The sequence below is a fragment of the Pteropus medius genome, unplaced genomic scaffold (genome assembly GCF_902729225.1).
Source record: "Pteropus medius unplaced genomic scaffold, Ma_sr-lr_union100, whole genome shotgun sequence".
Classification (NCBI taxonomy): domain Eukaryota; kingdom Metazoa; phylum Chordata; class Mammalia; order Chiroptera; family Pteropodidae; genus Pteropus; species Pteropus medius.
The window spans coordinates 14,132,253-14,155,117 of NW_024354502.1; the positions used below are offsets into that span (position 1 = coordinate 14,132,253).

General features: G+C 42.2%; 1 protein-coding gene across 4 annotated transcripts in view; it reads left to right on the forward strand.

Annotated features, from left to right (window-relative positions):
- SYBU (syntabulin) overlaps positions 1 to 22,865 on the forward strand; it is a 66,067-nt gene that overhangs the window by 39,879 nt on the left and 3,323 nt on the right. For all 4 annotated transcript variants that reach the window (XM_039853531.1, XM_039853532.1, XM_039853529.1 and 1 more), the window contains 3 exons: positions 14,048 to 14,150; positions 20,977 to 21,180; positions 22,666 to 22,815. In XM_039853531.1, the coding sequence (XP_039709465.1) occupies positions 14,048 to 14,150; positions 20,977 to 21,180; positions 22,666 to 22,815 (457 nt within the window). The remainder of the gene's footprint in view (positions 1 to 14,047; positions 14,151 to 20,976; positions 21,181 to 22,665; positions 22,816 to 22,865) is intronic.

A 22,865-nucleotide genomic window follows, 5' to 3' on the forward strand; every position in this document is an offset into this window, starting at 1 on the left:
GCACCAGAACTGTTCTTCTCCATGATCCCCCACCCGCCCACTGCCGTAGCACGTGCAAGATTCAACACATGTTTGAAATGGGCTAAACTGAATATCATGAATATCATCTTGGTTTCCAGTTCTTAGATCTTTATGAATTCTGATCATACGATACCAAGCAGAGGGGGCCAAGAAGAAAGCAGACTCTGGAGTAAGATAAGCTAGCTCTGCTGTTTACTAGCCCTGTGACGTGAGGCAAATCTCATCATCAATCAGAACATCAGTTTCCTCGTCCGTACTCTGTATGACTTTGAGAGAAATGATGAAAGGAAATAGCAGACACAGAGTTCTTGACAGCTCTGGCTTTTAGTACACAGTGTCTAGTAACATTAGTATCTGGCTTTGTCATTCGCTGTGTTATCTCTTCAAGGCTTGTGTAATATGTGGTCAGCTGTCAACAGCATGCCTCCCATGTTTTCATTCATGTCATTAATAAAGCATGTTAAGAAGGATAAGGGCAAGGATGGAGCCAGGTGACAGGTTACTAGAGATTTCCCTAGAGATTGACAAGCAATCCATTAGTAGGATCCTTCGGGTACTGAACTGTGTAGTCATGCAGTGCACATGCCAAACTCGTTCATAAGACTCTCCTAAGTGTTTTGACTAAGTGTTTGCTGAATTCCACATGTGTGATTTATGTGGCAGCCCACAATCATAACTTCATCAGAAGAGGAAGTGAGAATTGTTTTTCATATCTCAGTGAACTCTTGCTATTCCTACTTGCCTTATAAAGGGACCTTTTCTACAATTTTACTAGACATCAACACCAAACTTAGCACTTGGTGATCTTCAGAATTTATTTATTTTTCTCTGCTTTGATATCCTGTATGCTTTTTGTCTATCTCTAACATGCTACCTCCTTCTTTCTTGATTTCTGAAAAATTAGTAGTGTAATTTCCACAAATATACCTGTAATTTCTTTCAGTATTTTTCTTTCCTCTTTCGATAAATATTCTTGTGAGTCTCCAGGCACTGTGCTTGGCTTTGGGGCTATAGTGGTGAACAAGACAGAGGTCTTCCCAGGATGCATGCTTTTTGCATTCTAAGTTTTATGCTGAAAACTTGAGTTTTAAGAGACTCGGGACAGAGATGGGAGTGGAAGGAATATTTATCTTAATTGTAAACAACACCAGTCTGTCACCCAGCCTAAATGGAAAGAGGAAGGTAACTCAGTAGAAAACTTTTCCAGGAGCCATTGCTAAATAAATGCCAAGAGCAGAGAATCCTTTAATACTTTGAAAACTTTGGGGATGACAGCACCTATTATGTGCTAAATGCTGCATCAGACACTGGGATACAGTGATGAGCAAGCCCTCGAGGAGCTGACATTGTGCTGGGAAATTGCAGACAGAGATTGCAGTGCAGTGTATAAATGCTCGTTAAATTCCAGGTGGGGTCAGAGTGTGAGGAGGAGTTCCTGAGGGAATTAAAGGCAGAAGCTAACCTGAGACCTGAGGAACAGGTAGTAAATAGCCAGGCCCAGAGGGACAGGAAAATGATCCAGGTAGAGGGAATAGCATGTGTGAAAACTGGGCATCTATAGAGTATTGTGCTGCCTTCAGGAAATGTGATGATTCCGCTGGCTGGGGGAGCAGTGGTGGCAGCAAAGGGCTATAAATCATGCTGCAGAGTTGGGGCTTTATTTTAAGGACATGGGGTGCCATTAAAGGGTTTCAACAGGGGCATCACCTAATGAGATTTATGCTCTGGAGCAGAGTGGAGGATGGAATGCTCAGGGCCACAAGGAGCAGCTGGGACACGGTGTGCAGCTGCTTCATAATTCCAGGCGAGAAATGATGATGGCCTGGAGTGGAGCATTCAGGATGGGAAGAAGCAGCCAGTTCACGGAGTTACTGAACAGACAGATTTGAGCAAGTGGCTGCAACTTAGAAATTGAAAACCGGAGTTATTTATTATAATGATTCTCAAACTTTAGTGTACCTGAAAGATCACCCCAGAAATTTGTAAAAATGGATTATGGGAATGACTTGAGGAAATTTCAGCCAGCAGATCTGGGGTATGAATCAAGACTCTGTATTTTCAGCAAATAGTCCAGGTGACACTGATGCCGATGGTCCCAGACAACACCTTGAAAAACCTCTTTCTGTTAGATGTTTAAAATAGCAATACTTCCTTAAAGCGTATTCACAATATGTCAACATTTTGTTTTAAAATGAAGAGTCATTCCTATTATCTCTGTTGAAAATTGGTGAATGGCTCAGCCTCAAGGGCTAATGTGGTATTAAAAGAGCAGTCTCCTTGCAAGTGAGTGTTCACTAATTGTGCTCTGTCTGATAAGAGATGCAGAGCAGAGCAGAGCGATGTTAATCTCGTTAAGACCCCTGCTTTCCTCATTCAATAAATATTCTTCTGATTCTCCAAACACTGTGCTTGGCTTTGGGGCTACAGTGGTGAACAAGACAGAGATCTTTTCAGGCTGCATGCTTTTTGCATTCTAAGTTTTGGGCTGCAGACTTTATAAATGAATTTTGCAGGTTTCAGCAAGCCCTTTGCATAAGCAAGCAAATACAGAGAAATCAAATTTTCCCCAACTCTTGAAGTTTCATGCAGATGTGTATACTTGCTAGTTAAGGCATATTTTGATACATTTATTAGTATGGTATTTCTCAAGCCTAAATGCCCACCTTCAAATTCCAGCTTCACTATAATCGGTGTAACCTTGAGCAAGGGACCTGTTCTCCCCTTCTCTCAACTGTAAAATGGGAATAAAATTGTACCTGTCTCATAGGTTGATGTGAGGATTAAATGAGAATATGTGTGAAGTACACTGAACAGTGTGTGAATTATTAGGCCATTTCTGACCAGTGCTGAGAGAAGCGGGGGAAACTATAAATTTATCACTAGTATTAGAGTTTAGTCATGTGATAAACACTTCACCTTCTTAAGTCACAGTACTTAAACACACACACACACACACACTTATGGTGCTCATATGCAATAATTCTCAGAGAAATTTAATGTTTACCAACACATACCAACTCTATGGATAACTGGACCAATAAATTATGAAAATTTATTCACTTATAGTAGTCCCCATTATGTCATTTAATTCTTATAGTGATCCCATGCGATAGGCACTGTTTTGATCTTTTTTTAGAGTGAGGGGACTGAGGTTAAGCCATTTCCTGACGGTACACTGTCATCAAATGAAAGGTCAGATATCAGAACGTGGAATCCTCCTATGCTAGAATCTGCTTTTTAACCACAGCTGTTACACAGGTGTTGTCAGTTAGACGAAGCATGGTTTAGTAACACTCAATATTATGCCAAGTAAATGAAGAAATAGACTCATGTTGAATGTGAAATTTGTAAAAATGATTCCCAAAATGTGTTCTGTGGTGTGCAGCTCTGTTTTAAAGCCAGTCAAGCCTGCTCTGTTTCTCAGAGGAAGCTTGCGTGGGGGGCCTCAGCCAGAGGCAGTGGTTCTCAGATTCTAGATTCTAAAGTGTTTGTTGAAACCCCAGTTCCTGAGCCCCACTCCTGACTCTGAGTTGCTGACTCCTTAGGTCTGGGGTGGGGCCTGAGAATCTGCATTTCAAATGAGTTTCCAGGGGAGGCAGAGGCTGCTGGTTTGAGACCACACTTTGAGAGCCACTGTCATAGGAGAAGGAGAAGGTGATTGGTGGATTTCGGAGCAAAGGATGGTTTAAAATCTATCTTTCAGCTGCCTGATTTGCTCCACGGACCTAGTTACTTAAATTCACAGGACGATGAAGCAACAAGTATCAGATGTAACAGGTAGATGCTTGGATCCGAATCGAAAGCAGAAATCTTTTCTTTGGCTTTCACGATTCTGAAGCAGGGCATTTGCTTTCTAAGACAGAAACGTTTGCACAGTCCCTCCCCCTTCTCTAAGACGGCAGGGCCTGTTTTAAAACTCAGACGTTTCCCTTACTCATCTCAAGCGCAGAATTTGCCCTTAGAACTAGGTAATTAACCAAGTCCTGGGCTTCATCAAGCACTAGCACATACTCACAAGGATGCCACCACCTGTCCCCCTTTCTTCCCACCCTGGGACATGGGGTTCCGCCCCCCCCGCCGCCCCAATGAGGTAATATGCATAATTTGGTAACTCTGGGTCAGCTTCTTACGTTCATGGGCTGGTCTCATCGCCAAGACTAAGGGAAAAGGTCGTGGAGTGACCTAAGCCAGACCTAACATGACGTTAGGTAATTCCTGATCTCTTAGGGCTACTCAGGGTCCGAACAGCCCTAGGACAAAGGGTCGCCCTAGGACGAAGGGTCACCTTAGGCACGTTGGATCCTAAAACTGGGATGAGGTTATGCAGTGATTCTGCTTTGACTTTTAACTCTTGATTCTCCGTAACAATGAGAAGGACAGGGGTGTAAGGACAAATAATCCAAAGAGCGTTTCTTTTTGCCTGTGGAACATCACATAAAAGTGCATTTACTCTTTTTTTTTTTTTCCTTGGGGAGACTTGTGCCTCTGGAAATGCAAATAGATGTTTATCAGAATGGAAAATCTAGCTAGATGAGTAACTGGAATAAACCCAACTCATTTTTTCATCCTCAGGAGAATGAAGAAATAAATTATAGTATGTCATACAAATAAAATATTAGCAGTCAAATGAAGGCACTACAACCTGTTATAAAAAAACAGAGCAGAGAACAACATAAATCTACCTTTTAGGAATATGTATAGATGTGATCATTCTTGGTGAAAATGAGAGCAAGGAAATGGTGAACAGGTGACAGGATGAGAGAGGTAGATGTAAGTTAGTGACACGTTCTAGTTCTCGTGATGCAGGTGGTGTCAGGACGTCGAGGTATTTGAAGCGGAGCGCGGCCGAGTGCTGGCCAGGCCCAGTGACGTAACTGCTGGCAGACTATTCCGTGGAGTGAATGTGGTCAGCGCTGCTGAGAAGGTCCAGGGAGCGAGGCAGGTGTGAGACCCGACATCAGTGTAGATCATGGTCCATGACACTCCTGGTGCTGCTGCCAAAAGTGGACAAGAATCTGCTCGTGGGGAGCGAATATGCAGGGTGTGTTCTGGAGGCTGTCACACGGTAGTGACAGGGATGAGGGGAGGCCGTCTAGGCTAGTAGGTCTTAGAGTCAATTAGGGACAGAAGCGAGATTAAAAAAAAAAAAGACGTGTTGTTTTAGAGCCCTTGTTGCATGTCTCTGCAGCGAGTTGTAAATTATGTCATCTTTTTCCTAGCAAGTAGATGCTTAGTTCCATTCATAGTCTCTAGCTGCTTGCAGACAGCACCGCCTCACTGAGAAGAGTGGAAAACGAGGTGACTTCAAAAAGACGAATCTTGTCCTCCTCCTTTATATTTGGGACTTATAGTCACAGACAGATCCTCGCCCGACCATGACTTTTTAATGGTGGTGGCATCTCAGTCTCCATTTCTCTCTCCCACCCCTTCACCTCCTCCCTCCTCTATTAACTCCCCCACAGTGACACCCCTGCTCTGAACCCACCACCCACCAGCACCTCAGGTGCTGCTTTTCCCTGATTTAGGTTTTCCTGCCAGACATGGAGGACAGACGCCTCATTTTGGTAAACACTGGATAAATACGTCTCCTTAAATAGAAGCGCCAGGCTCTGCAGCTAGTTTTTTAAAGGGGCAGAAATTTAGTTCAGTACATTTGACAAAAAGTCAAAGATAAGGAACATGTAAGAGTCTGGAAAATTCTTCAGGGAGGTCTTGCTCTAGTTATTACCAGGACTGTAAGATAATCAATGTGGAGGAAGTGCATGGCCACTATGGATGCAGCCCTTCCCAAACCTGCTCAGTGAAGGGCATTCGGGAAGAGGGTTGCCCCTTAGCCCAACCTGACGAAGGGCTAGTGCCAGAAGCTGATTAAATGTGGGAGACGATGCCTGCCTGTATGGTTCCTTTGGTGCCATTCGGCGTGTCAGCCGAGGACACATGACCACACTGAAAGCAGAAGGGTAGGGCTGCTGGGATGACCCAAACAGAGAGCGGACTGGATTGTGAGGTGTTCCTTTCTCCCGAATGGTGTTTAACACCCCCAACTCCAAACTGGTCAGCCCTTCCTCTTTAAAACAGTATTACAAGGACTTCTAACCATGGGTCAACTGCTAAGTTTCCTACAGGTTTTACGGACCAACATTTGTGCACGTGAGTTTGGCTGGAACTGCCCAGTTTTTAACAACCTGTGCCTTCTCTCTGTCCCCGTTTCCCCTCCAATCCTCTGAAATGCATTTAGGCCAGGAAGGTGTTTCTAGAGAGCTGTGGGGAGACAGGTGACTGTAAATGAAACCCTTCTCTCCTGTGTATTTTGCCTGTGAATTACTCTTCTTGGCTGCCTCTCTACCTTAACTTCTCACTCACTCCACTTCCCCAGGAGGAAAGGCCTTGTCATTTGACTGGACCTGGAGAGAGATTCCAGTTGCTCTTATCTTTGGGGCTCTCCTCCTCACAACCTGGTCAGTGACCACTTGCTGCACAGCCATCTATGGGAATTACTGAAAATGCAGATTCCTACATTCCCCCCATATTTTCTGAACTGGGATTTCTATGAACATTGCCCAGAAATCTGCACTGTTATTCAACTTCCCAGATGATCCTAATGCACAGCAAGTTTTAGGAATCATTGCATTATTAATAATAATTATAAGATTAATGTTTATGAGCATGTCAAACACTTCCCATGCATTTCACTTTTCATTCAGCTTCACAACTCTACAAGGTAGGAATCCTTATTCACCCAGAGCAAGGCCTGACACATGACACATAGCGGGTGCTTATAAAAATTCATACGTGCACACATATACATATATGTGTTTGTATATACATATATGTATATGTGCGTATATAAAAATAAGGAAACTAATGCTTAGAGAAATCAAAAACTCTTGACCAAGAACACATAACTAGTGAGAGGTGGAGCCAAGCTTTACAGTGCCTTTTTTAGGTTGAGCTAGTTGGTGTGTGAATTTGGAGGTTGGCGCCTCCCTCTGGTGATGCTGGGTGGTGCATGGCAGAAACACTGGAGAATGCAAGAGGCATCTGATTGGCCCCTGATTGAACCAATTGATCTCTAGCGTTCTCTTGGCCATCTCTGGTAAATTGACACGACCACCTATTTATTTACTACTAAGGAAGGGAGGTTGGGTTATCATTCACAAAGCCAAACAGCACCCATTCTCCTCCCCTGTACTCCACTGAGGTTGGTTAAGGCACTCTTAATTTTATCTAGGGATGAAGCAGAGGGAGACTAGATGTATCCTGGTTCCCTGTGGGAAATTAATAAACTTTTTGCCCTGGTGAGAAATTTTTACTTCCTCCTCCTTTCTTGCAGTCCCTTTACACCTTTATCATTTCTTTCATCTACTTTCTTGGTCAGCAGGTGGATTGCCTGTATTTCTGCCAGGACAGGTAGAGCCGGCTCAAGATAAAGGAATGCATTAGGTGGAGTTGTCCTTGACCCTGGTGGCCCTCTTGGGCCTCCTCTCCCACGCTCCTTCCCTTTCTCAAATCTCCAAAGCTATGTGGCTCAGGTGACTGGTCTCTGCTAAAAGATGCAGCTGTTATAAACCTGTGTGTTTACCCTGGGGCTTTCCAAAGGCAGGCTTCGAACCCAGGAGCAATTCTAGTTTTTGGAGGAGGCCAGGAAGAGTTTGTTGTACGACTGTAGATCTTTAGACGTAGTCTGTTGCGTATGTGTGTGTGCGTGTGCGCACGTACACACACACACACACACACACACACACACACACACAAACACACACAGAGTAAAAAAATAGAAAAATGCTCTCTACTGAAGAATGGCTGAGGGAAAAATCACCTTTTGTAAAGACTGTTTATAAAAATGTATGACTTAAGTGGAATAAGGCATTTCCTGTTGTGGGATTTTTTAAGGGAAAGGTGTTTGAAAAGCCTTCTTCTGGCCTTTTGGCCACTGTACCTGTAGTTCTAGCTAGAAATAATAAAAGCTAACATACATTGAGTATTTGCTATATGCCAGGCAGAGTTCTAATTTTTTTCATGATTCACCTAATTCCCACAATCCCTCTGAAATACTTATTATCTATTCTGATTTTACATATGAGGAAACTAAGACAGAGAGAGATAGTAAATAACTTGCTCAAGGTTTCACAGAGGAAAGAGCCATGATTCAAACCCATGTGGCTTGACTCCAAAGCCTTCTTAATACCACATTATGTGGTATAATTACTTTTATTCTAAATAATTTTCCTTTAAAAATGTAGACTTTTTAAATAAAAAAACTAATTGTCTATAATCGCACTGTACTCCTATTTATTATATATTTTTATAATGAGTAATATACATATGATTAGAAAAGCCAAGTGGCTCAGAAAGATATAAAAAAGTAAGAGTCTCTTTATAGCCTTTCTGTGCCATTCCCAAAGGAAACCACTATTAACAGATCTATTCTGATCCCTCCAGAAAAGGGTTCTATGCAAATAGCAGGTTATATAGTATTTAAAGATTTTTTTACACAAAAGCAGACATGCCACACCCACTATTTTGCATCTTGCTTTATTTATTCAATAACTAGTTTTCCAGATCTCTTCACTGCAGCACACACACGTTCATGTCACTCCTTTTCATGATTAGAGTCCCTATCGATGGACAATTCCATTGTCTTTTTGGATGCTTCTGTGCAGGATAAATTCCTAGCAGTATAGCTTTCTTTGTATGCACGTTGCTTCGGTTCACACTCTCTCTAACTCTTATCAGAGTGTCTGTTTCCCCAAATCCTGAAGAAAATCAGTATTATCAAACTTTGGCTTTTTATTCTTTGCCAATTCGATGAAGAAAATCCTCTTGTTTTCTTTAACATTTTTAATGTTATAAATGAAATCGTATGGCTTTTCATGTATTTGGTCATTTGTTTTTCTTGATTTTTTCTGTGAGCCTGCTGTTCATGTCCTTTGCCCATTTTCCTGTTAGGTTTTCTTTTTCAAATTTGTATGAGCTTTTGATAAATTATGGAGATTAACCCTTTATCATATGCTGTAAATAATTTCTTTAACTTTATTATTTCTTTTGACCGCTAGATTTATCAATACAAAATTATTCACTTCTAAATACTTTAAATATGAACTTTTTATTTTTAAATGTTTATACATTTGTTTTTAAGTCTATGACTTCATCCATCTCACATAAATCAGAATGAAGATATTTTCTAAAATTATGATATAAATAAAAATGTTTACAATTTTTCAGAAGAATTCTGTTCTGAAATGCAAATATACATATGTGCGTGTATATATATATATATATAATTATATATATATATATACACGCACATATGTATATAATTTATTGACCTTTTTGATCAAATATTTCCCTTCTGAGATAAACATCCATGGGGGGTTCAGAGAGTAGTTTACAAAAACTAAAACAAAAGTCCTCTTTAAGCCATGAAGCATTTTTTTTATTCTTTAGCTGGATCCCCCAAAGCTTTGCAGCTAGGAATCTGTTCTACTGCATCTACTTTAGCTTCTTTTATAGTGTTTTCTATAATTACATCTATCCACTGCCCCAGCTGCTCCCCTAATAGCTCTACTTGGCTTCAGTGAAAATGGCTCATCTCTGTTCCCTGGAGACATTTAAATAAAAGATCTGTGTATGTGTGTGGGGGGACGAGGGGTGAGAAGATAAAGGGATGAGGGATTGGTTTGTTGTGCTTTTTTTTTTTCTTTTTTAATTTGCTGCCTCTATTTGAGTTGGGGCTATAGGTGGCCAATCTGAATTAATTTGATAGCTTCGTGGTGACCCCTTAAGGATAAAGGAGAGTTTGGAGTTGCTCCGATCCCTGGTTTAGAATGGTTTGCTACAGCTTTGTGGATGTTAGGATTGCTCTGTTCTCAGAGGCCTGTGATACCCTGATGTATTGGGACTTCGCAGTATCCTGAAAGCAGGCAAAAATAATAATGTCCTCAGAGACCAGATCGCAGGTAGTGTTTTTTTTTGTTTTTTTTTTAATGTCTAGTTATCAGTTTTTGAACATATTCTTTTTGTTTCCATTTTTCCTTCCTTCTCTAATTCCCGGCCTTACCATCATATGCACAGGATGCTTATAAGCCTAACATTATGAATAAAAATAACACCTCCCCAGAGAATCCAGCAATACTACCAAACAGAAAACCACCAAAGTTTCTGGAGGCCACCAGAAATAGTTGGAAATGCCTTCTGCTGCAGGATGCTCTGTCATCAAGATTGGCCCCACGAGGTGACTTCAAGGTCATCAGGTTTATCCTCCCCTTTCAGTCCTGGAGTCCTGCTCCACCAACCGCGGCAGCTAATTGAAGACGATATTGATAAGGAGCGAAGACAGTGTTGATGAGGAGGACTTGGCTATGCGTATTTTAACTTCTCTTCAGCTTTTTCAAGTACATCTTTCCAACAACCAAATATTGTTTCCCACACTCTGTTGTTTCCCTGGACGTCAGAGATTTACCAGTCGGGCGTCTACACATAGGCAGGTGGGGGCAAATACTCTTGACCACAAAAACTACTTTAGGCTAATGCTATTTACAAAGTCCCTGTGGAATATATATCAAAAGCCTTTACATTGAACATCGTCTTTGGCTTAAAAATTCTACTTTTAGGAATTTATGCCGAAGGAATAAGCAGGTAATGTCTGTGTAAGACATCCACTGAATGCCACGCTTTTATCTAAGAAGCAGCCTGGGTTTCAGTCTTGGCTCCACTTTCTATTAGTTGTGTCACCTTGTTTGTGTCACTCAGCTTCTCTGCCGTATCTGTACAAAGGACTGATAATTGTCCCTACCTCATAAGGTCTGTACTGTCGTGAGAAATAAATGACATAATACATAAAAGATGCTTAGGATAGTTTCTGGCACTTACTGTTTGTTACTAATAATAGGAAAATTGGACATAGCCTACATATTCATTGATTTACTAGAACAAAACTGGTATGTTTTAAAGATATTCACATATTAAAAAAAAATTAGCTTACATAATAATGTATTAAGTATGAGTGCCGAATAGCTATATACCAAAAGGTTACCCTGTGTGTGTGTGTGTGTGTGTGTGTGTGTGTGTGTGGTAATGCAAGTAAGACCACCATTTTCCCTCTGGATCACATGTCGCTTAAATTTTCTACAAAGGAAATGTATAGTGTAATAAAAGCTGTCTTTTAACTACTTCAGAATAATAACAATGGCCAACATTTATTGAGAGCTTACAACGAAGATCAGGTTTGTATATGCGCACACATATATGAATGCGTACATACATCCATTGCTTACAATAACCATGAGGCAGATGCTATGGTTATCATCTCCATTTCACAGATTAGGAAACCGAGGCACAGAGAGCTGAAGTAACGTGCCTCAAATCCTCCCTCTTGTAAGTAGTAGAGGTGGGATTTGAACCCAGGCTGTCTGATTCAGGGCTTATATTTTTAGGTTAGGTACTCTTTTTGTATGATTTTAGTAATCCAAAAGAGCAGTGAACTGGAGCACCCACAACAGTGACCTAGTCGATCACACTGTTTAAAGGAAGTGAATAAAGGGCACTTCTCCTTCCTTGTATCTTTGTTGCCAACTAATATATAAATCGAAGATTCTCAGGTCTCCAGCTTGCTTCTTAGTTATCTTACTTAGTAAATGTGGGGAGAGCATATCAGACGAGGTAGGAAAATCGACTTCTCTATGTATCCCTTAAAAAGAGTGCATTGACTTTACATTAACCAAACTGCAAATAGTTTGTATTTTTTCAAATCATCAACTGAAATAATTGAGAAGAAACATATACATGTTTCACTGTCATGTTACTCAGATAGTCCTGAATGCAGCTGCTGGGGACCCGGAATGAGTCTTCTAATCTCTTTCAGATGTGCAGAAGACAAGTTAGTAACGCACAGGAACAAAGTGAGCTTCCACCCTGCAAATACATAAGATTCACTATATTTAGTTCCCGGAGCAAAAATGTGTAGAACGAAGTTTTCCCTTCAGTTCAGAGTACATGATTACCGCAATCAAAGGTATCACAAGGCAACAGTGGATTTTCAGCAATTGTCTGTTTCTATTCTAGAATTTCCACTTCTGTGTGTGCCACTGAATTATAATCGATGGCTTTTTGTGTGTCTGTTAAGGATGAAAATTGGGTGTCTCAGTAATAATTTTACTTTAGAAAATAATATCTTAAACCTGATGGCTGCAACCACAATATCTATTTTTGAGTATCATCCATCTTTATCATTTAATAACCAAGCTGGTAATTTACTAGCAGACCAAGCTGGCTGAATTAGGCTGTCAGGATTACGCTGTTCCTGGATGCCACCAGCAATCATCAATCTCTGAGACTGTGAAATATTGCAGTTTAGCCAGTGCATCACTCAGAGGCAACTAATTAAGTTTGAGGAGTTTCTGGAGTTATTACATCATTGGACAAAGTCTCTGAAATCCAGAAGGAATAGCTTGTCCCCATCCTAATAAATTGCCACCCTAAACCTCCTAGAATGCCGCTGGGAGCTGAAATTCACTGCTGTCATCTGTTCCAGGGGTCATTCTTGATCGCTTTTCTGGAAGGGGCTGAACTTCCTGAGAGGTCTCGGAAGCCAGGAAAGGGATTTCTTTCTCGCTGTCTTGCTGTTGCTTACTTTCCCCTCGAGCGAAACTAATACAACCGTCAGTGGGAGGATCCGTTCACCAGAGGGCCAGTCTGGGCTCATCTTGCATGTATGGCTCATCTCGCCATCAGGGAGATGGTGGTGTATGGTTTGTAGAAGTAGCTCAGGGATTTGGTCCTGGGCAGGATTTGTCACCCACAAGCCTAGTGCACATCAGCTTTGGTCTTTCCAGTGCCTGCCTTGCAAAGTTGTCAAAAGACACAAAGAATAGACAGCATCTCATTAGCTTTGGAACCTCCTAAGCACTCAATATATAGCTTTTATTATAATAATTACTGTTCACTGCTTGTTAGAAACTCAAGGTATTTAGATTATTCATATTTTCCTCAACTCAGAAATGCGAGCTGACTCCAGGTTCTAAACCAGAAATTGTGTTGTAGGAGTTGAGAGGCAAAGTCAAATCAAATGGTACACTTAGATTTGTTTTCCAAAAGCATATGGAATTTTTTTTTTAATCCTCTCTTCTTCCCACTTGTTCTCTCTTGTCTCTTCTATTCCCCTTCCCTTCCCCAGGCAGTACATGTAATATTTCCATTATTACAGCTTCAGAACTATGCTTTTTTGTTGTTACAGATGAATTTATATTAATTATTTTACCACACAGCATGTTTCTTATTACATACCATTCTCTAGTCTGTACTCAGAATATAATTTTTGTACCGTAATGAACGATGCTTCCATAGCCCCTAAAAACTAAAATTTTAAATTTCAATATAATTCAGAGGTCCCACCACTGTCACTGGGAACTTTTTCATTCTGTTTGGACATGTTAAATTCCTGCTTTTCATTAAGGTTCTGTTTTCTATAGAAAAACTGCAGCTGCAGTCAGGGAAAGTCAGTAATCAGATAGTGTCGTTCCAGCGGTTATCTGGAGCCCAGGCTTTCTTCCTGACTGCTTCTAACTGGTTGATTATCTGCAGACCCTAACGTGCCACATTCAAGTATGGCTAGCTGACGACAAAAGCCCAAACATAAACTCTCTTGGAAAAACTACTTTTGGACTCACAAGTATGCTTTTCGTTTTGCATGAAGTTTGGGTGGCGTGTGGATGGTGGTGCGACTCATAGGCCTGCACTTCTCCGCGACGTGGGTCACCGTCCATAGTCTGCCAGAGGACTGGCGCTTGTTTATGAGACCAGCCTGACTCTGCTTCTAAGCTGTGTTTGAGAAATGAGGTCCTTGTGTTTGCGTCTTCTCTTGTCTGCTGTGAGGAAAACACTGAGAGCCTGGGCGCTCTGGAAGCCTGCCAGGTGCTGAGTTAAGAGTACAAACGCAGGGAGCCAGGGCCCTTGGAAGGCAGGGGACTGGCCAGCACATTCTCAGCCTCCGTTCCTTCATGCCTCTCTCTCCCCTGTTGTTTTTCAGGTAGTGAAGCTGATTTTAGCTCTTCGAGCAGCACTGGCAGCATTTCCGCTCCTGAGGTCCATATGTCTGCTGCAGGAAGCAAGCGGTCTTCTTTTTCACGCAAGTAGGCACTGTCTCCTGCTCTGTAATTATTAAAATGCTTTACACAGGTGACTTACCCTGTACTTTCTGTAGAACCACCTGGATGACTGTTCATTCGTATTTTATTATTTTTCATTGAGCAGCGTGTGTGTGTTTTTAACAGTGATTTGAAGTTGGTACTTTTCCCTACTCTACCTGTGTGGTCACGTGACTTGGCTTATGTCTGTCCACCCACGGCTGTCTCTCGTCCAGTCCTTGGCTCTGTGTTCACTCCTTCTCTCCCCTTTCTCTTTTCCTCACTCACTTGTGTTTTCATCTGGGTATCAAGCTAGTCTCTCACGTCCCGCCCTGCCTGCCCTTCGTGAGTCTGTCGTCTCTTACCTGAATTCACCCTCTTTCCTCTAGCTGAGCTTTCTTTTTTCATTTTTGTGAAAGAAGCACTGTGACCTTCTAGCCACCCCCAATATTCACTTGGGGAAGGGGTGTGGGGAGTATGAAGTTCATAGGCATGGGTGGCCACCCCTGAAAGAGGCGGTAGCTCAGTGTGTGGGGCTCTGGAGCCAGGCTCCCTTGGGTTGAATGCCAGCTCCACCACCTACAGGCTGTGTGGCCCCGAGAAGTTGTTGCTTAACTTCTCTATGCCTCAGCTGCCTCGTCTGTAAAATAGGGTTATAGTCATACCTACCTCATAGGGTTTATTTTTAGGATTAAATTGGTTAACACATGTAAAGTGTGGGATCAGTGCTTAGAGCATAGTAAGCGTCAACAAATGCTCGTTTGGATGGGCGGAGAGAAGGGCTGTGGGGAAATGGGAGTTCAATTTGGCAGGACAGGTTGTAAGTACCAGGATTCTCTGCTACCAGCAGTGGTTTTATTTAGTCATTCAACAAGTATTTATTGAGCATCTACTATGAGATATGTTCTGGAGATATAGCAGTGAACAGAACTCCATGAAAATTATATTCATCCTAGTAGGGAAAGAAAGATGATAAACAAACAAACAAATAAATTTAAAACGTGCAGGGAAAGGATATAGAGATTAATGGGGTGGGAGGCATACTTTTCTTAGGCTGGTTCCAGGGGACATCTGTGATGAGGCGAGCTCTGTACAGGGACTTGAACAAAGCGATGGAGTGAGCCAGAGGACACTTGCGGATGATTGGTCTTTAGACGTTGGTCAAGTCACTTCACTGTCCTGGGCCACAGTGTTCACATTTGTAAAGAAGGGGTTGGACTACATGACTTTCTAAGGTCCCTTCTTGGAAGAAAACTGTTTAGTTTCTAAAAGCTTGCATTTCTAGGAGTCAGCAAGCAAATATTTCTCATTTCTCTTGGGTGAGCAGAAGCTTTGGCTGATGTTTATAAAGGGACCTGAAATCTAAGTGTACAGTTTGTTAAAAACAAAGCTGAAGCCAGACAAAGCTGTAACAAAAGAGAGAAGTACACAGTGAAAAAACACAATTTCTCTATTCCCAAACAGCATCTGTTTGGGAAATAAAGTGCCTCTGGGATCACAGGACGTGAATAAAAACAGTCTCCATATAAATCAGACATGGCTTGCTCTGAGAATAAATCATTTATCTAAACCATTCAAAAAATTAGCACATACCTATGGTACATAGTATCAAAGAACAGAGAAGCAAAATAAAAATGAAAGGGCCTGAAAAAGCCAATTTTATCATTTTATTTTATTTATAGTTTTCTACTGCCTGTAGGTGATGTCCTACAAGCCTAGATGATAGTTTGGAGACCTCATTTTTGTAATATTCTCCATGGTGTGACTTAAGACTTATCATTTCAAAGCTCAGGTCATTTCAGCCACAAACTTTCTCTTGTGTCCTAGCCCTCTACCATTTTTTTTCAAATGTCCATAACTCTTACTTCCTCCTCAAATACCTTTTATTCTCTCGGGGAAAGTTTATCTACCAAACCACCCAAGTACATAGAACATTTAGGTCTATAAAATCATGTGGCTTTACTCTTAATCGTGCCTTCTTTTTTAAATTTTCTTTTTAAATTAGAGTTAACATTCAATATTATTTTATATTAGTTTCAGGTGTACAGCATAATGTTTAGATATTTGTATAATTTACAAAATGGTCCTCTCAATTAGTCTAGTACCCACCTGACACTAGATAGAGTTATTACAATATTATTGACTATATTCCCTATGCTGTACTTCACATCCCCATGACTATTTCGTAACTACTAATTTATACTTGTTAATCCCTTCCCCTTTTTCACCCAGTCCCCTAACCGCCTACCCATCTGGCAGTCATCAGTGTGTTCTCTGTATCTATGAGTTTGTTTCTGTTTAGTTTTGAAGACGCCAGTTTTATTAAGCATTTCAAAGGAATTTGTCTTTGCAGTTCGATTCCAAAGTAATGTCAATAATACTGAGTGACCTAGAGAAAATATTCTAGTCTGGAATCCATGATTTTTCTAAGTGATTAAAAATCGGTGTGTTAAACATAAAATAGCTATACATAACTCTGTGCAAATTAGATATATGCTTAATAGATGGAAAGTTGAAATTGGCAATGTCTCATTCATTATCCTCACTTTTTCTTATCTGACCCAGGTGCAGAGCACCATCAGTAGATTTCCGTGGTGGAGTATGTCAGGCATTTCACGTAATCTTTGTGTTCCGCAGGCCCCTTGAGATGGGCCGGGTTTCCATGCCAAACTCTGCCACAGCTTGCGATCCTTTCAGCTGGCTCGCTCCTCCTATAATAAATGACTTTTCTCTGTGGAGAGTTAGTTCCCAAAAGGGAGAATGGTGGGAACATTCGATAAAGAGGTGGAGTTGGTGAGAATACTTTTGACGGGATTTTGAAAACAAAACATTCAAGATTTACCAGTGATCTCTTCTTAGAGAAGGCCAAGTCTGCTGATATTTCTGAAGAATTCTCTTTTTTAAACTAAAATGCTAATCTGATCAGAGGCAGACAGAAGTGTGAAGGAAAAACAAAAACCTTGGGATTTGGAGTCAGACAGACCTGGACTTGAATTCACCTTCCATTGTTTATTAGGTGTTTGACCTGGAGGTCTGAGCCTCTGTTTCATACTCTGGAAAATGGGGTGACAATGGCATCTGCCTCACTGAGCGAAGTGAGCTGAATTATACACACACACACACACACACACACACACACACACAAATATTTACGTAAATATTATATAAATATAATTTATATAAATAAATATATAAAATAAATATTTTTTTATTTAAAAATATGTATTTCGGTGGCTTGGTGGGTAGACTTTCCTCGAGAATAAATAGTTTACAAAATACATAAAAATAAGTATATAAAAATTTATATAAATAGTAAAATATATAAACATATATATTTAGCATGGTGTTCAGAACTTAGTAAAAGGTCCGATAAATGCTTGTTTTAGTCAGTAGTGGTAAAATTGCTAATGGACATGATGCCGCTGCTGCTGTTGGTGGTGATGTGAGTGGCGATGATTAGGGTGACAATGATCACATTAGTTTGCCACAGACTAGGTGGCTTAAACAACAGACATTTCCTTTCTCACAATTTTGGAGGCTGTTAGCACGGATCAGGGTGTCAGCAGGACTGGCTTCTTCTGAGGCCTGTGTCCTTGGCTCGTAGATGGCCATCTCGTCCCTGTTTCTTCACAGTCTTTTCTCTGTGCCTGTCTGTGTCCACATTTCCTCTTCTTATAAGGATACTATTCAAATTGGATTGGGACCCACCCTAACGGCCTAATTTTAACTTAATTACATTTTTGAAAGCCTTGTTTCCAAATACGCACATTTTTAGGTGCTAGGGGTTAAGGCATCGACCTATGGATTTGGGAGGGACGCGATTCAGCCTTTAACAGTGATCATGGTGACGGTGATGGTGACGGTGATGATGCTGATGGTATTGATGGTGACGTTACTTGGGTAAAGGGCAACGGCTGGGGAATAGAAACTCCTCGTGAGGATCCTTTCTTCTTTCTCCCTTTCCCTCACTTTCCATTTAGTGAGTTAGGTTTTGAGAAAGGAGTGGGGTCAGCAGGGCTCTTTGTCCTCTCTGTGGACTGCATTCTTGTCCACCAGACCACGGAGTCTAGGGTGGGCTGATGAGGGTAGCATTGGGCTTGTCTGTTCACAGCCGTGACCGATATGGAATCCTGGCTTCTCCATTTTAAAAACATTTTATCATCATCCACGATGACTTTGTACCCAAAATGTTAGCCTTTGAACTAAACTAAATGTAAGGAACAGAATTGACATTTTTACGTATGTAGTTTCTTTAAGTTAGCTATTACAGTCTAATAACTCATTTCCTGAAACGTATTTGAATACCTGATTACACCTTAAGTAATGCTTAATATCTTAAGAAGTTTTGCTTTATTCTGTGTAGCAGATGACTTCTTACACAGTCTGCTCATCTAATTTAATTTGTGTCTTAATACACGTACTGCACTAAAGAAGTCAGTGGTGAATTCCTCAGGTAATAACCACATACCTAGCCGCTACCTAATACACCTGTTTACAAGCCTAAAACAGTGTAGTCCATGTGTGTAAAGTAGGAGACATTTCTGTAAAGTTAAAATACCTGGATTTAATTCCCAGTTCAGATATGTTCTTGGACCAGTTATTTTTCTCCTAAGCCTCAGATACTTCGCATGCTTCACATAACATGAAAGGGAGGTAATAATTGTATCAGCTTTATAGGGTGGTCATCAGAATTAAGTGAAACAGTGTTCATAAAGCATCTGGAATGGGACTAGGGTCACAGAAGGTCCTCAGTGAAGGTGAACTCAGAATAGAATTCCTCTGGTCAAAATTAGTGATAGTTCTGTACTTTCTCTCCTAACTTGTAATGGTTACTCCTCCAAATTTCTCACAGGCACATTAAGAAATAAGGCTGGTTGGTGCCAGACTTAGAAGTGAAGCATGGAGAAGCCAATCCAAACCAGAATACATGTTCTTTTCAGCTATTCCTGAAGTCCTGCCCACCACGGGGCTGCTGAAGTCGGTTTGTCACAAAGCCATCAGCCCATCTGTTCCAAATAAAGTGTCCCCTTTGCATGAAAAGGAGGCAGAGTCCAGTTAAGACCTTTTTAACTTTAGAATATGGTGATGTACTGGGCTGACAGCTAGTTGAAATGATATTTGATTTTAAATAAGTAATTGTGGTCTTGGAGCCAAGTACATCCACAAACACACACATTCGCATTCACATTTACACACTTTTCTCATTAAGATGTGTCTTGCATGCAGTTGTCATTAAAATTGCAGAGGGCATTATCAAAAAGGAGTAAGTACTGATATATGAAAGATACGTTGTTCCCTTTCATTTTCTTGTAAAGTCATTAAGAGATTTTCCTGACACAGCACTATTATCCTATTTAAGTAATTTTAACATTTTCAAGATGCCACCTTACACTAGTGGGTGTCAAATCTCTGGAACTAGAGTAAGTCTAAACAAGTTTATTCTATAATAATACTCTACAGTCGAATTGCCCTTAAACAACTTCTTGAATACATTCACATGTGTTCTTTGATTTTCACATCAACTCTGTGAGGAAGACAGGATAGGTTACTATATACGGTACCCATATATTAAGCGGCTTACTTACCTAAGTTCCTAGTAAGTGTCAGTGGCAGGACTCGGTTTTTCCATTTAGCAGTCACTGAGAGAGCACCTAGCATGTCCCAAGCATTAGTGGAGATGTAAAAGCACAGAACGTGTTCCTGCCCTCAGGACGCCCTAGTCCACTGGGAAAGATGAGTGTGTCGTGATGCAGTGCGATGTTTCACAGTGGAGGTTTGCACAGAATGTTAGGAGGCACCAAGGAGTGGTACCTATACCAGCCTAGGAGAAGAAGAATCCAGAGAAGGCTGCCCAGAGTAGGCTCCCATCAGTTTCAAAGTAGGAGGTAGTCAGAGGCTTAGGGTAGGGAGCAGGAGAACATTTTAGCCAATGTGTAAGTTCAAAAGTATAAAGATGATGGATCATCAGGAAACTGTAAGTCACGTGGAATGCTGGAATAGAGGGCGGAGGGCGGAGTGGCAGAGGAGGGGCTGGACAGGGTGATGGGATTGGACCTGTTGGCCGTATTAAGAATCTGGCCTTCATTCTGGAAGCAGTGGAGGAGCCGTTAAATGGCTTTGAGGAAGGCAATGATATTCCAGTTCCAGTTCAGAAAGGCCACTCCAGCCGCAGGGTCAGCCTCCTTGCTGGAGGGGGCAAGATGAGAAGCCAGGGCACGAAGAGGGTGCTGTTAACCACATTTCAGAAGTTAAATGATAAAGATTGTGCTGAGTCATTGTGGATGGAAAAAAAGGAAAAAAATATATATATTTGGTTAAAATTATCGACTTGATACATTGAACATTTATGTGGGCTGTTTATCTGTCCTGTTTTCTCCTTCTTTATGGTCAAACCCTTCTTCCCCATCCTCCAAATGAACCACCTTACCTGAACCAAACCCAAGGATTTTTAAGCTGAATCAGGTATACTGGAACAAAAAGCACATCTTCAAAACAGCCTCCAAAATGAACCTAAACCAAATCAATGCTCTACATGATTTGTATTCCTAGCAGGCAGTTGGGTTTAATCCAAAACAAGCTTTGTGGTCAGAAACAATTTGAAAGAGCAGCAAAGGGAGAGGTTGCTTGTGCCAGCAACACAGGAGAGAAAATATCGAGCAGGTGGGAAGAAGGTTGCTCACTCATAAGGACAGTTTGCACTAATGATTACATTGCCCCTTTCAACTCTATAAATTGGATTTCCTTAGTAGTCACTAGCTTTAAGGAGTAAAGCATTAGCATCGGGCAGCCCCAAGGATTTTAACATTTTTTTTTTTTCATGCTTTGCCCCTAGTCGAGGTCCCCATGGGCGAAGTAATGGAGTTTCATCGCACAAGTCTGGCAACAGCCCACCGTCCCCACGGGAAAAGGACCTCCTGTCTGTGCTGTGCAGGAACCAGCTGAGCCCTGTCAGCGTTCACCCCGGTTACGCACCTTCTTCCCCAAGTAGCAGCAACTCTGGCTCCTATAAAGGAAGTGACTGCAGCCCCATCATGAGGTGAGTGCTGTTGGTCTTCCAATTCATGGGTCTTCATTTGTCCTACTTGGTAAGTTTTCTTAAAAAAAAAAAAAGAAAAGAAAATGTTACGTAACTCCTGATCCACCGCCTTATTCTGCAGGAGGACACTTCTCATTCCTTTCCTACACTTAGCGAACTGTTCAAGGGCTGCTACAGAAAGCACGGAAGCCACAATCTCTGCTAAGTAAGGGGCAGCAGTCCAGTGGTGACTGGGTAGGGAGGAAAAGCCACTCAGAGGCAGGAGGCAGGTCCTGCCGGTTCCCTAAGGACAGGGCAGAAGGACGCGTTCATTCGTTCATTCGTGCAGACACCAGATATGTGTTGAGCAACGAGTTTCACCAGGTGCCGTGTGAAGTGCTGGGGACAGACCGGTTAACAGCAGAGCCGGTCCCCGCGCCTGCCGCCCGGGGAAGGGGAACGTTTTCATCGAATGACAAAAACTCGTTAAAATTATTCCGCAAGTATATGTATATGTAACAGGGTGGGAAGGGCGTCCAGCCCAATCTGGAGGGGTCCAGGGAGGCCTCCCTGAGGAAGCGAGGTTGGAATGAGATCTAAGGGTCAGACGGGGAATTAGTCCGTGTGGGAGTGGGGCTGGGGAGGCGGAAAGAAGGAACTACACGTCCAGACCGGCTGTGACGGGGCACGGGAGCGCTGGGCATGGCCAGGATGGGCATGGCCTCAGGCCACCGGGCTGGATTGCACGCACAGGTGGAACAGGGCAAGCGCAGTGCCCGGGCCGGGTCCAGGGTCAGAGAAGAAGCCGCCAGCCCCTCTCCTCCAGCCCTCTGCCTCTGGGCCTCCCGTTCCCCTTCGTCGGTTCTCAGGCAGCAGGGGTGCTCCTCGGCCTGGACTGAGAGGGGCCCGGATTCAAGCTGGGGGCGTTTTGAAGAACACCCGGCCCCTCTCCTACAGAACACCCGCTGGGGAGAGTGCCCTGTCCTTGTTCCCCTCAAAAAAAAAACGGAAACTGGCCACCGAGTCAGCGCCCTCCCCCCAGGGGCTGATTGCAGAACAATTCGATTTCAACTAATAACAATCGGGCCCTTAGGGGCACATTGTGTGGAAAGTTAGGTCATCTCGCTCCCTTCTTCCCCTCCCGCCTGCCCCCACGTCATTGTCCTGTAGTGTAGCAGCTTGTTACTCTGAACTGACAGGCAAGCCCATGGACAATTGTGCATTATTTCGTATGAGATCATTCCAAAGCCATAGGAAAATCCTCCCTCTCCCCACGTCCTCCACAAACATCCCCCCGCCTCCCGCAATCTTCCAAGGAATGAACATCCTAAGATGATTGGCAGGTATAACAATCCCCCTGCACTGAGGTCACACATTACTGAGGTTTAATACCCCCCACCTACAGCTGCCATTCCTTCTCAAACTGTTCGCTGTGCCTTAACTTTTCTTTTTTATATAAAAAGAAACGGGGCAAAAATTAACATTTCATAACTTGGGTTGTTTCAGGCGGTCTGGAAGGTACATGTCCTGCGGTGAAAATCATGGCGTCAAACCCCCAAACCCAGAGCAGTACTTGACCCCTCTGCAGCAGAAAGAGGTGGCAGTGAGGCACCTGAGGACCAAGCTGAAGGAGTCTGAGCGCCGACTCCACGAGAGGTGACTGTGTTCCCCGCACTTGACGGTTTAGGACAGTTTCTTTTTCTATG